The following is a 13,001-nucleotide window of genomic DNA, read 5'->3' as shown; positions in this document are numbered from 1 at the left end:
ATATATATGTATGTGATGGCTTAAAAAGTCTTTTTATACAATAGTCTAAAACTCATAGCAATCAGTTATTAGTTGATTGAAATATATTTCTTAGATGAGCTATCTTGTGTTGCGAGTTACTGACAATTATTTTGAAAAAAAACTTTTTGTTTGATTGTATATATGTAGAATAAAAACTTAAAATACTGGAACACTTTTTCTGCTAGATAATTCTATTTGTAAAAAACCTATCCCCCCCCCCGTCCAAAAAAAAAAATGCTTACATAAGACATGTTGCATAGTGTTAAGCAGCTTGTATTCATTAAAATATAACTGTTTTAACTAGCAGTGTTTACTGTTTACAAAAAGGACAATTTTGATGAATGAACCCCTTACACACACATCACAAGAATTAATTAGAATTAGAGGCGATGCACTTTGTAACAAGGATCATTATTGTCATAGACAGCGAAGCTGTAAAGAGAAGAAAATAATTCAATAAAATTATTCCAAATCGGGCAAGTTTTAAGCCTTATCAAAATTTTAAAAAAAATATTAGGCTGTACAATGATTAGTTGTCTTCAAGTTATCTATAATACAAAGTAGAACGATGTCTGTCTGTCCGTCTGTCTGTCCCTTAAGATCTCGGTAACCACTGAACCGATCGGATTCTACTTTTCAGGGTATCTACCTATTGGTCCTGTGGTGGTTTTAAGCTATTTTCTTGGGGGGTGGGACACCCTCAACCCCCCCCAAAAACCAAAAAATCCCCCCCCATTTTTTTTTTTTGCTGAAGATTTCCTTGGTCCTTTATTTTTTTTTGTAGAAGATTTCCTTGGTCCTTTTTTTTGAAGGAGATTTCCATGGTCCTTTACGAAGCCGCTAGTCTATAATACAAAGTAGAATGATGTCTATCTGTCCGTCTGTCTGTCTGTCCCTTAGGATCTCTGTAACCACTGAACCGATTGGATTCTACTCTTATGGGAATATACCTACTGGTCCTGTGGTGGTTTTAGGCTATTTTCTTGGGGGGTGGGACACCCTCAACCCCCCCAAAAAATGAAAAATACCCCCCTCAAGATTTTTTTATAATTTAAAATTAAAAAAGGGAGGTCAACTGACAACATCCCCCCCCCCTCACAAAAAAATAAAAAAATTGCTAGTTGTATATATTTTACATCAATGATACATATACTGTACATCCTGGACGGGTGACCTACTTACAGGACGGACGTACATTCACAAACAAACAATATTGAGTAGCTTCGCTCCTTAATAAGACAAGGATCGTCTACTCAAATTGATTACGGAATGCAAATTTTAATTTGCACACACATACATACACGGAAAATATATGTCAAAGAGGAAAGAAACATATACATTATATATGATTTAATATATGTTAATTCATTTACTTACATGGCGCCGTATGAACTTAACCTTAACAAAGCTTATGAAAGATATAATTTTTGATTTTTAATTAGGGGAAAAACTACCAAATAAAAATTAGGAATCGTCAATGAAAGGAAGAATATTTAATATAAAGGATAAAGATCGAGAATAGATTAAATGGTCTATCGTTGAAAAGGAATTAATTGCTCTTATTGATAAAAACGTAATGTGCACATCTAAAAATATATCCTATTTAAAGAGTAGCTTTGCTACAAGTAATACGCACAATTTTGCATGATAAGTGAGCAATTATGCATTGCATTAGTTAGGTAAAACAACAGTTAACCCTAAGTACTTAGTACTTTAAGGGTCTAACTAACATTCATTTTGTCACAAATCCTTTTTTTTACAATTGGAGCATCTTTTTCTTCCCCAAACAGTTCGCAGATTTATAAATGATAATAGGTATTCATTTCATAAATAACATTTTGGCATGTATGTATAGTCAGAAATATGCTAATACAGGGTGTTTCAAGAGAAATGCCTTTTTTAAAAACTTAATTATGCATAGAATAAAATTATATAAGTGCTTTAAATTTCAGCTGGACGTCTAAACCTGTGCCTAAACAGACGTAAATCCATCTTTTCGGAATTTATTTTTTTGTACACAAGCGGTTTAAACTTGAGGCTTATACGCAGCTGCCGAGCCCTGATTAAAACTAAAAAAAAATTGTTACCTAATCTACTTGATTGGAGTTTAAGAACCAAATCAAAGAGCTGTTGATCTGTTGAGAAGGTGGAGTTGTCCCAACAATAGGTATCTGGTGTTTCCTGGTAATTCCAGGGCGTATAGTTCATTATATTTGGGGGGTTGTAATAGATATTTATGACATCGTATTATTTACAGCTTTCCGTGGATATTGAAATGAAAAAAACCTAAAATTAAAACCAGCTATATTAGCTTTGAGGGGCCTAAGGCATATTCTAACAAAACTGGTATTAATTATATGATCTTATTTTAATATTCGTAGAAAATTGTCTGTAATATGTTCCTGTACGTACATAATTTTTCAGTATGGCTGAGAACCGGTTATAATACAGCGGATATTATTTGGAAAATCTAAATGTCTTTTAATTTTGAAAGTCTTACTTAAATATTTTGAAGCAGAAGAAATTGAAAACCTAATTTATTTGCCAGTAACATATCCCTATATCCTAAAATTAAAATAAGAATATAATGATAAGACAATTGAAGATGAAATAATATTACTGACAATTCCTTGTAAACTTATTTGTTGAGGATATTAATTTATAGTCAGTTGTATCTTTCTTTTTGAAAATAATTATTTAAAATATTAAGGGGGTGAACCGGGACGTTGCCGTTCCTGCAACTGGCAGAAATACAGTGGATGTATTTTTGTCAAAATTGTTTGTCTGGATGTAAATTCAACAGTAATTTGCCATATATCGTAGGTACCCTGACAAATATACATCTAACACAGGCATTTAAACATCCAAAATTGTCAATTATACATCTATTTCTTGCCAATTTCACATCTAATTTTTATTATATGTCAAAAATACATCTTGTACATTTTTATCAATAATAAACAATAGTAAACTGTATAGTAGATATTTATACTACAAGAATATACATAATTGATATATTAGATTATGGCTAAATGTTTAAAATCTTTATTCTATAATTTATTCCTTTTTCCCTGTTTACCCATTTCACGAATTATTTTTAGAATGTCATTTATTAATTAGTTTGATTGTTTCCTATATTTGTATCTTTTTATTAACTTATTTTATCTTAATATTTATGTCAGAAAATGTACAGTACACAAATGTTAGTAATTCGTTGTATTAAATGCGAGCAACATTAATTTATAATAGGTATGTGAATTTTTTAAAAAGAAGTGGTCATTTATCTATAAAAATTGGAAAGAATTTTAATGAATATAATAGATTTGAAATCTGCATAAAATTTTAAGGATTTTTATAAAATTCGTTTTTTATATAATTCATTTTTTAAAAGCGCAAATCCAATTTAAGTTAATAAATTTTGACCAATAGGATAGGTGGATTGGAAACTACCTGCGCTCTAATTGGTTGAATGATGTACTTCACTTAAGCTTCTCCAATCAGGGCGCAGATAGTTTTAAATCCACCAATCACAGATGTCAAAATTATTTAACTTAATTTGTATTTGCGCTTATAGATAAAGAATTTACAAAAAACGAATTTTATAAAAATTCCTTAAAATTTTATGCAGATTTCAAATCTATTATATTCATTAAAATTCTTTCAATTTTTTATAGCTTAGTGGTCATTATGTTTTCTTGTTATATTTAAAGCGAAGTTTTTCTTTAATTATGATATGTATGTCCGTCAGCCCTGTTCGTTAAATTAGACGTTATAAAGTGGGGAGGCGGAAGTGACACTTTTAAAACCAAAAATAAAAGTCAAAGTCAAGTGTCCAGTGAAAATATGAGAGAAATTTTTTTGAAAAAATAATTTCTCAGATAATTGAAAATTGTCTAATTTGAAAAAAGGCAAAAAATAATCGGCAGGTGCGGCATTCCACTGCCGTTTCTTCACATTTCCAAAACTAAGAGCTGTAACTCTTTAGGTATTTAGTTGAGTTTCTTTGACTTTTAGTTTTGGTTTCAAAAAGTGTCACTTCCGCCCCCCTCACTTTTTTCTATTTAGGAAGTGTAGCAATTCTATAATTGTAACCGGCAATTCCATTCCTCCAAGCAACACATGCAGATTTTTAACTTTTTAAAGCTAAGCTTTTCTATGATTAGGGTTGGTCTGTCCATCCAATCAAAAAGGTTAGCTGTTTTATTAATTTTGAAATGTTCAAATTGTCCTATTGAATTCAAACTTTGCCTGATGATTCCTATAACTAATAGGTGCAATTTAGAAAAGGTGCAAATAACCTTGTAGCATATCAACCCTAAAACTAACCTTGTATGTCTGACTACTAAATGTGTATTACCTTGTAAAATTCTATTTAACTCACATTTATACATTTAATAATGATCAACTGTATAAATTCATTTTTGAAGATTTTAAATATTTAACTATAATTTTAATATAATACTTATGCATGTTCTTGTATTGATAATAAATGTCTACTATACAGTTCACTATTGTTTATTATTATTAAAATGTATAGGATGTATTTCTGACATATAAAAAAGTTTAGATGTAAAATTGGCAAGAAAAAGATGTAAATTTGACAATTTTGGATGTATAAATGCCAGTGTTAGATGTATTTATGGCAGTTACTTTAAGTATGACTGTATTTTTGGCAGAGATTTTTACATTTTGACAAAATTACATCCAGCTGTAATTCTGCCAGTTGCAGGAACGCCATGTACCCGGTGAACCCCCCCCCCCCCCACAATTAAAATTATTGTATACGCCCTTGCCTGGTGTTCACTAGCGTATCCAGAGGTATTCCAAGTATTAAGACTACTTACACTACACCTGAAACCTGAAATAAAACATTTGTCAAAACATTAAAAATTATTAAATGGACGTACGGGCTTTCAGGTAACGATTATAAAGTTGATAGGCTTCCTAAATCGTATATATTGTTATAGGAATCATCATGCAAAGTTTGAAATTAAAAGGACAATTCTAAGCTGTTAACGAAATTAACGAAAAGAGCTAACTGTCCAAGACGAACAGACGAACGGACCGACTCTAATTGCCTATAGAAAAGCTTTTCTTTTAAAAATTCTTTTCAAGGTGCTATGTATTAGAAAAGGTAGGGAATGGCAGATAAATAGCATAAAACCATTCCAAGACATATATCAATAATTAAAACAGCATAAAACTGTTCTGGGCTCCTATGTAAAGCCTCTCTAAAAGAGAGTCTGGTAAAATCCTGTCATCAAAAAAGACCGTGTAACTAGCGGTTCTCATACCCAAACAAACTCAACAACATAGTGTTCATTTAAAACACATTCATGGGTGAAATAGCTAAAAAAATCTGGAGAAAAAAAAACAGTTTTCGTCTTTTATCATGCAATCCTACCTATTATATAAAGTAGTTAGGTTTTTCGTATGTAGCGAAAGATCTCGCTAAGTGCTGAACCAATATGGTTCCTCTTTACCGTTAAGCTTCTTATCGGTCTAGGAAAGGTTTTCAACTATAATAGAAAAAAGTATCTTGACCCTCCCAATAAAAATCACCTCAACCCCAATTTTTTTTTATTTTCTTTTTAAAACTCAAATTGTAAATGAGGGGGGAGGGTCGACTAACCTCCCTCCCACCTTATTTGCTTCTAGAGGCTTCTAGGGGGCGTAGTCGCCAGTGGTTACATAAGATGCATCACAAAGAATAAAGGAATAAAGAAATAAGTGATAAAATTCCTGAGGTGGATTCTTAAAAAAAATTTGCCCCACTAATCGCTTAGTGGGGCAAAATTGTTTTCGTTAAAAATCCACCAAAATCACATTAAAAATCTTCAAAAATTAAACAAAATCATAGAATGGTTATTAACATAAAATTTTATTTAATTTTTGTCGATTTTTTATGTGATTTTGAAGGATTTTTCACGAAAACAATTTTGCCCCACTAAGCAAATGGGGCAAATTTTTTTAAGAATCCACCTCTATTCATACCCAATGATGATAATCACAATTACCCCTACTAAAAATTATTATTGGTTGAAAACATTGGACACTGCTAGTTTGAACTATCCAATCATTATTTAATAAGTACCCTAAGTGTCTAAGGCAACAAATAAAAGACGTGTTAATAGAATTATTGTCTGCACACCCAAGCTCACCAATCCAAATTCTATTCACACGAAAAGAGTGTTTAAATAAACGAATTCCAATTTTCCCAGAAACTAGTCCACATGCCTTTTTATACCCACCTAAACTTTTGTTTATTTTTTTTTAAGTTTTGAAAAGTAAAATATGATAGGGAGAAGATTTTATTTAATAGTCAACGACAATGCAAATAAAGTGTATAGAATATTGTGAAAAAATTAAGCATTTTATTGATAAAATGCTTACTTTTTTTAGATGAGATATTACATAGCTAATATAATTTCAAATGTGGGGATGGGAGGGGGGGGGGGGGCTATTTTGTCTCTTTTAAATGGAAAGGAAATTGTGTTTAGATTGAACATGGGCTTGCTTATTTATTCTATTGTTTTACTTGTTTGTTCTATATACAGCCAGAAATACAGGGATAGTACAATGAAATATAGAGGTTCTCAACCCAGAGAGAGAAGGGACAATGGGCTGTTTATTACACTAGTCCCCAAAGTTTTACACTAAAGGTTTCTTATTCGTTGACTTAACGAATTTGGGGACTTTTACTGAATTTTGATTGGTTGGTTTATTAAGTTAAGTGTTCAAACTTTTCAACCACTAATTTTAATCTACAGAAGGGGTAATTTTAAAGGTTTTATCATTGGGGACTTATATTAATTTAATTGCCATTGTCTTATCCCTTTGGTTCCCTTGAAATATTTTATTATTTTGTATACATAGACTAAACTTATCCTATTTGCCAAAATTATTGTTTGTTATGCCGTTCATACAATAATACAAAGTTTATAGTTTATGCTAAAATTTCGTAAAGGTGTGAGTTTTAAGGCTTAAAAACAGTAGTAGAACGTAATATTCACTGTATTCCTTTTTGAAAAGAACTAGTTATAGACAAAAAAATAACTTACAGAAAAGTTAATAACCAGTAAAATTATATTGCAGTATTAAAATCAAACCCAAATTGTATGTTTTTCAAATAAAATCTATGAGCTGTTATCCTATATATTTTACTAGCGGCTACGGACCTAGAAGCCCATAGGGGCACTGGTAGGAGGGGAAAAAGTAGACCTCATCCCATTTTAATTTTGAGTTTCAAAAGAGTAAAAAAAATATTTTTTGAGGGGGAGGGGGGTGAAGAAACCTTCTCCAAAAATAGTTTAAAACCTTCCCAGGACCTAAGAGAAGCTTCATTGTAAAGGAGAACAATATCGGTTCAGCGGTTAGCGAGATCCTTCGAGACAGACAAAAAAAGCTTACTACTTTATATAAAAGGATGTTGTTTGTAAGGAACACTTTTAGTTATGCTTGTCCTTAAATTTTGAAATGAATAACTGTGGGTGTTCAGACATTTCTACACAATTTACAAACTCAAACAAGTGTAGTTTTTTTCGGCCAAACGGGTAGATGCATGAAATGCATTTAAACTTGATTTTAGTGAACCACATATTTTTTCTGGTCAATGCTTTAAACTACATCTAAAGCGCATAGATTTAAATAAGAGGGAGGTCATTTTCTAGTAAATCCCGTAAAGGTGTGTGTTATAAGGCCTAAAAATAGTAGTAGAACGATAAGGTGCTCTATATATTTGTATTCCCTATTGAATAGAACAATAGGGAAGAAATTTTTTTTTTTTTTTTTGATAACCGTACCTGGAATATCTTTAAAAAATAAGAAATTTCTATCAAACGCTTTGATTGGCTCAAACTGACACAAATAAAAAAAATATAATTATAATAAATCAACCTGTAAAGAATGACTTCTTCCTTTGTTTAATGGTATAGATTGTTCTTAACCTTTACCTTGTACCTATAGAAAACATTATTATTATAATTATATCTTTTTTAAATTTTTGTCAGTTTGAGCCAAACAAAGCGTTTGATAGAAATTTCGTATTTTTTAAAGATATTCCAGGTACGATTATCAAAAAAAAAAAAAATTTCCCTATTGTTCTATTCAATAGGGAATACAAATATATAGAGCACCTTATCGTTCTACTACTATTTCTAGGCCTTATAACACACACCTTTACGGGATTTACTAGAAAATGACCTCCCTCTTTCAATTTTCTACCACATAGTTTTAAAAGTATCAAGACTTGAAAATCGTATTTTTGTGATGTATACAATTTATATAACTAGCATATTTCTACAAAAACAGCATGACGACTATTTTAGTGATGTCTAATTGTTTGTTATACTTTGCAATACAAAATTATATATGTTTGATGGCATACTTGTAACTTATGCTACAAATCATTTTTCTGAAATACACCTCATGCAACTATCCCTTTAATCTTTATTTTAGGGACGGTCAGACAGACAGTATTAAAGGTATCATGATTCTAAAGGGATAAGGCAATAGCCTAAATATTCATGTACATTTCTATAATATAATATACAAAATTACACCTTCTGTAGATTTAAATTGGTGGTTGAAACGTTTAGACACTAGACTTTATAAAAAAAACTATAAAATCTCGACGAATGTCTTCAATGTTGTAAAGTCAACAAATAAGAAACATTATTATACAACTTTGGGGACTAGTGTAATAATTAGCCCATTGACCCCACTCTCTCTGTAATGAGGGTTGGTGGGAAATAAGACGCTTTGAAACATATAGAATTAAAAATGGTTTTTTTGTTGGTTTTCTTGAGAGCTTAACTGTAGAGAGAATTGTATATTTACATACTAACAATATGCAAATTAAGCTTTTACCCCTATGAATAAGTCTCATAAAAAGTCTGTGTCCAAATTATTTTGTTTCTTATTAAAAGTAAAAAAGCGTAGCAACTCTATAATCGTTACCAGAATGTCCGTACGTCCATTTTAAACATGTTGATTTTTAACTTTTTGACATTAGATATAATCATCCGATTGATTTGATTTTTGGAGTACTGATTCCTATTACAGTAAGGTACAATATTAAAAGCTAACCATCCCTATAATCAAGTCCTTAAAATGTCAGAATTCTGTATTTAAGAAGTTATGCAATAAATTTACGTATAATTTTGTCAAAACTTATGTATTTATATTTTGTATATTCAATTCTGACACTCTTCAGGAGTTAATGTAAGTCTGTCATACCGTTTTAGAGCTTTTATGGATGTTGTCATCCTTGTATTACATTTTTATTTGAGCTGGATCAAAAATAATTTATACTTAAAACAAAAATATTAAAATTAAACCTAAAGAGGTCAATTTTTATTCTAGAGGAAAGAGATATAAAATTGTTAATTATACTGGTACCCAAATTTTTATAATAATATTTTCTTATTCGTTGGCTTATCAATTTTAGGAACTTTCATTGAATTTTGATTGGCTGGTTCATTTAGTTGAGTGTCCAAACGTTTCAACATCAAATTGTAATCTACAGATGGGGTAATTTGGATTATTATAATTGGGTCTGTACATAAGCTTAACAAATTTAAATAATAAAGAATAATAACTTTAATCAGCACTTTAAACTTAGAATAACAAGTCCTAATATATCTTTGAAATATAGCCTATTGTTTAAATCATTGTCGACCCTGTTCTATTATATGTTTTTGTGATTAAGGTTGCATAGATGACAAATTCATGTGAGCAAACTAAATTTGCAAGCTTAACACTGGGTTGTTGATTCAATTTAGCAAAAAAAATCATAAAGATTTTTAAAAATTGTGTATTGATGTTAAATAAATATCTTTTGATTAAGAAAGTTTAAATTGAATCAGTGATCTAAAGGGATAAGACAATAGCCGATAAATTGATGTACATCCCCAATAATGATACACAAAATTAACCCTTCTGTAGATTACATTTAGTGGTTAAAACATTTTAAAAACTTAATGAACCAACCAATAAAGCCAACAAAAAGAAAATGTTACTGTAAAACTTTGGGGACTAGAGTAATAACAGCCCAATGTCCCCTCCCTCCCTTGTATGAACACTTGACATGATGTTAAGTGTGTTTGTTCATGTACTTTTATAACGGGCTTTCAACGTTGCTTTTTTTAACACACATACATAATACTAATTTGTAATACATTGTGTTATATTTGTATTTTTAATATATTACAGCTTATGATGATTATAACATACGCCAAAAAGGTCATACTTATTAGTAAAATGTCATAGAAATATCATTTTTAAAAGCTTTTATGTAATAGCTGCAAATTGAGTCATTTCTTTTTATTATTTTGGTTTTGCAATAACTATCCTATTTTAAGAAGGTTTTTTTTGTCTGTAGCTTTAGATTTCGATAACTACTTAGTACTTAACCAATTAAGTTTTGAATAAACCCCATGTCATACCAAAAAAACCTGCTAGTTATACGGTCCTATTTGATGATAGAGCTGTACTAAAGTTTTAAAACTAAATAAAATAATGAGAATTGCTGCTTTTACAGATATATTAGGTGGCAAAATTTACTTGAATATCTAAAAATTACTTTGAACTAAAGAAATAACGTTACATACATAGTTACCGAGTGTTTAATATCTAAAAAAAATAAATTGTAAAAGTTTATTATTAAACTTTAAATGAATATTAAAGGTTTTTTTCAGACTTTTTCCAAAATGAAATAGTTATTAAACTTCATTATAGATAAACTAACTTTTCTAAATAGTTTCGTTATGCTTTTACCTATATTCGTATAATAAAGTGTCTGTGTGTACTGAATTATCTCGCTAAACAATGAACCGATATAGTTTTCTTTACAATGTAGCTTCTCATAGGACTTGGGAAGGTTTATACCTATTTTGGGGGAGGGTATCAGCACCACTCAATGACTTAAAGGAAATCCCTTAAAGTAGGTGGGATCCCCCCCTTAAGTGCCACGATTTTAAAAAGTTTAACATTCAATCACATTTGTTGTTAATTTTATTAGAATCATTAAAAGTTCTTATTATCTATGAAGTTAAGAAAACATAATCCAACAAAATTTCTGACAGTTTATCAAATTTCAAAGGATTAAATATTCTTTACAAAAGGGGAAATATATTATGAATTAAAAACAAGAAAAACTTAGCAACTACAGGAAATGTTTTCAAAATGATTTAAAAGAGATATTATTAAATATCACTCCAACGGAAAGGAACATCCCCCCACTACTTGTTTATATGATTAATAATTTTGTTCTTAACATGTCTCCCTGTCCAAGAAATGTTGTACATAAAGTTGACCAAGACAGTATCAGGTTACCTCTAATCTTTTCATGGTAAAATAACTTTAACTTAGCATGTTAATACTTACTTTTTATAATACTAACTATAGTAACTAGCGGCTACGCCCCTAGAGGCCTCTTGGGGGCACTTGAGAATAGGGGAGTTGAATTAGATAACTATTTTAAATTAAAACTGTAAATTTTTGGAGGGGAGTGGGGGTCTGCTATCCGCAATTTTTTATTTTAGTTTTACCTTGAGATTGGGGAAAGCGGACAGGTGTTGAGGTGTACTGAGGTGCGGGTGCGGAACAGGCAGTATCGCCACCCGCGCGGCCATCCATACGTTCACTCACGGCGGTATCGGCGGAGCCATTCAGAAGAAATGAATCGCTGCCGTTTTCGCTGCTGCAACACCCGCTCTGATAGTGGTCTACCTGAAATTTAAAAAAAAAATAATTATGTTTTTTATTTTTAAAAGAATTATCTCATACGATTTCGTAAGTTTTTAATTGAAAACTGATTAACCCTTGCATTCTTGGCTATTTTCTCTGTTATTTCTAAGACAATTTGACACGACCTTAAAAGTGAGGTTTTCTAAAGAAGTTTCAAAATTAAAATCAATATAAAAATGAAGCAAATTCACAATTGAAATAAAAGTCTAGGGCTTCCCAAAACCCACTTATTTGTTTTTGAAAAACTTCGATTATGCTACTAAATAGCTACTTGAATTAAGAGATCACTCTGTCTCCCTTAATGGAATTCCTTTTCTAAGCTACATAAAAACAGACCTAATTTTTACTATTTGAATGTAAGAGAAGATAAATGTATTCATAAATTGTCCATTATAGAGTAGCTACGCTTTTTTATAATGGTTAAAAATTTTGCAGTGTGATACACAACATTAATCCTTTCATAATTGTAGTTTTGCAGATCTTGTAGGATAGTGCAATTACCCAGTTATAGATATAAAAAAAAAGTGGGTGAGTTTGAATTAATCTTATTTCATTTTGAATAGTAAAAATTTCTCTGTTTTTGTAATTTTTTAACCTCCCAATATACGGATTTTTTGTTAAAATAAAGTGTTGAGAAATTTTACTTTTTTTTTAGTTCAAATGTGTTTAATATTCTTCCAGATTATAATATAAATTTTATAGGTGTCTTTTTGCAAGATTTAAATATTCTAATGTCTTGATTTTTCTTTATCCTAATGTGATAACCAGGAAGATAGGGTACTTGTAATGTGCAAAGCATCTATATAATTAAGCAATTAATCGCAAAATTGGCGATATTAAGGATCTTGAATTTAAGCTATTTTGCGACATATTTACATTGAACTTTAATTTTGAATAAATATTCTATCAATTTTTAATAATGTTGAGCTTCGCTTTTATTTAAATTGTAATCCTTGTTTAATAACTACAAACTTTTCTTTTCTCAATAGCCATTATAGAAATAGTGTTTTGACCATATATGTCCTTGTTTAAAGAATAGTTGTTTCTACCTATTAAAAGAATTTTACCATTCAGTAGCCTACAGTTTAACATCTAGCTAGTTGCTGAATATTTTATACTGTAGGTTTTACACAACAATAAAAGACTGTTATTTTGTAATTTTTCTCTTTCTTTCCTTTACAGAAGCTTAAAAGTTTTAAGGAGACTATTAAACTGAACAATCAGTAGAAATT

At 30.2% G+C, this 13,001-nt stretch overlaps 1 protein-coding gene across 4 annotated transcripts in view; it reads right to left on the bottom strand.

The window, feature by feature from the left end:
• Positions 1 to 13,001, bottom strand: part of LOC145306091 (rap1 GTPase-activating protein 1-like) — a 231,283-nt gene that overhangs the window by 89,075 nt on the left and 129,207 nt on the right. For all 4 annotated transcript variants that reach the window (XR_013874890.1, XM_080148043.1, XM_080148037.1 and 1 more), the window contains exons 2-4: positions 11,571 to 11,751; positions 4,815 to 4,879; positions 2,109 to 2,202 (exon numbers count right to left, since the gene is read on the bottom strand). Coding sequence is in view for 3 of the 4 variants with exons in the window: in XM_080148043.1 (XP_080004169.1) it covers positions 2,109 to 2,202; positions 4,815 to 4,879; positions 11,571 to 11,751 (340 nt within the window). In the remaining variant the exon portion in view is untranslated. The remainder of the gene's footprint in view (positions 1 to 2,108; positions 2,203 to 4,814; positions 4,880 to 11,570; positions 11,752 to 13,001) is intronic.

Source organism: Acartia tonsa, chromosome 2, assembly GCF_053477335.1.
Source record: "Acartia tonsa isolate MP-2025a chromosome 2, ASM5347733v1, whole genome shotgun sequence".
In the NCBI taxonomy this organism is placed as follows: Eukaryota; Metazoa; Arthropoda; class Copepoda; order Calanoida; family Acartiidae; genus Acartia; species Acartia tonsa.
The sequence above is the reverse complement of the archived record's forward strand: the minus strand, read 5'-3'. Positions and strand labels throughout refer to the sequence as shown.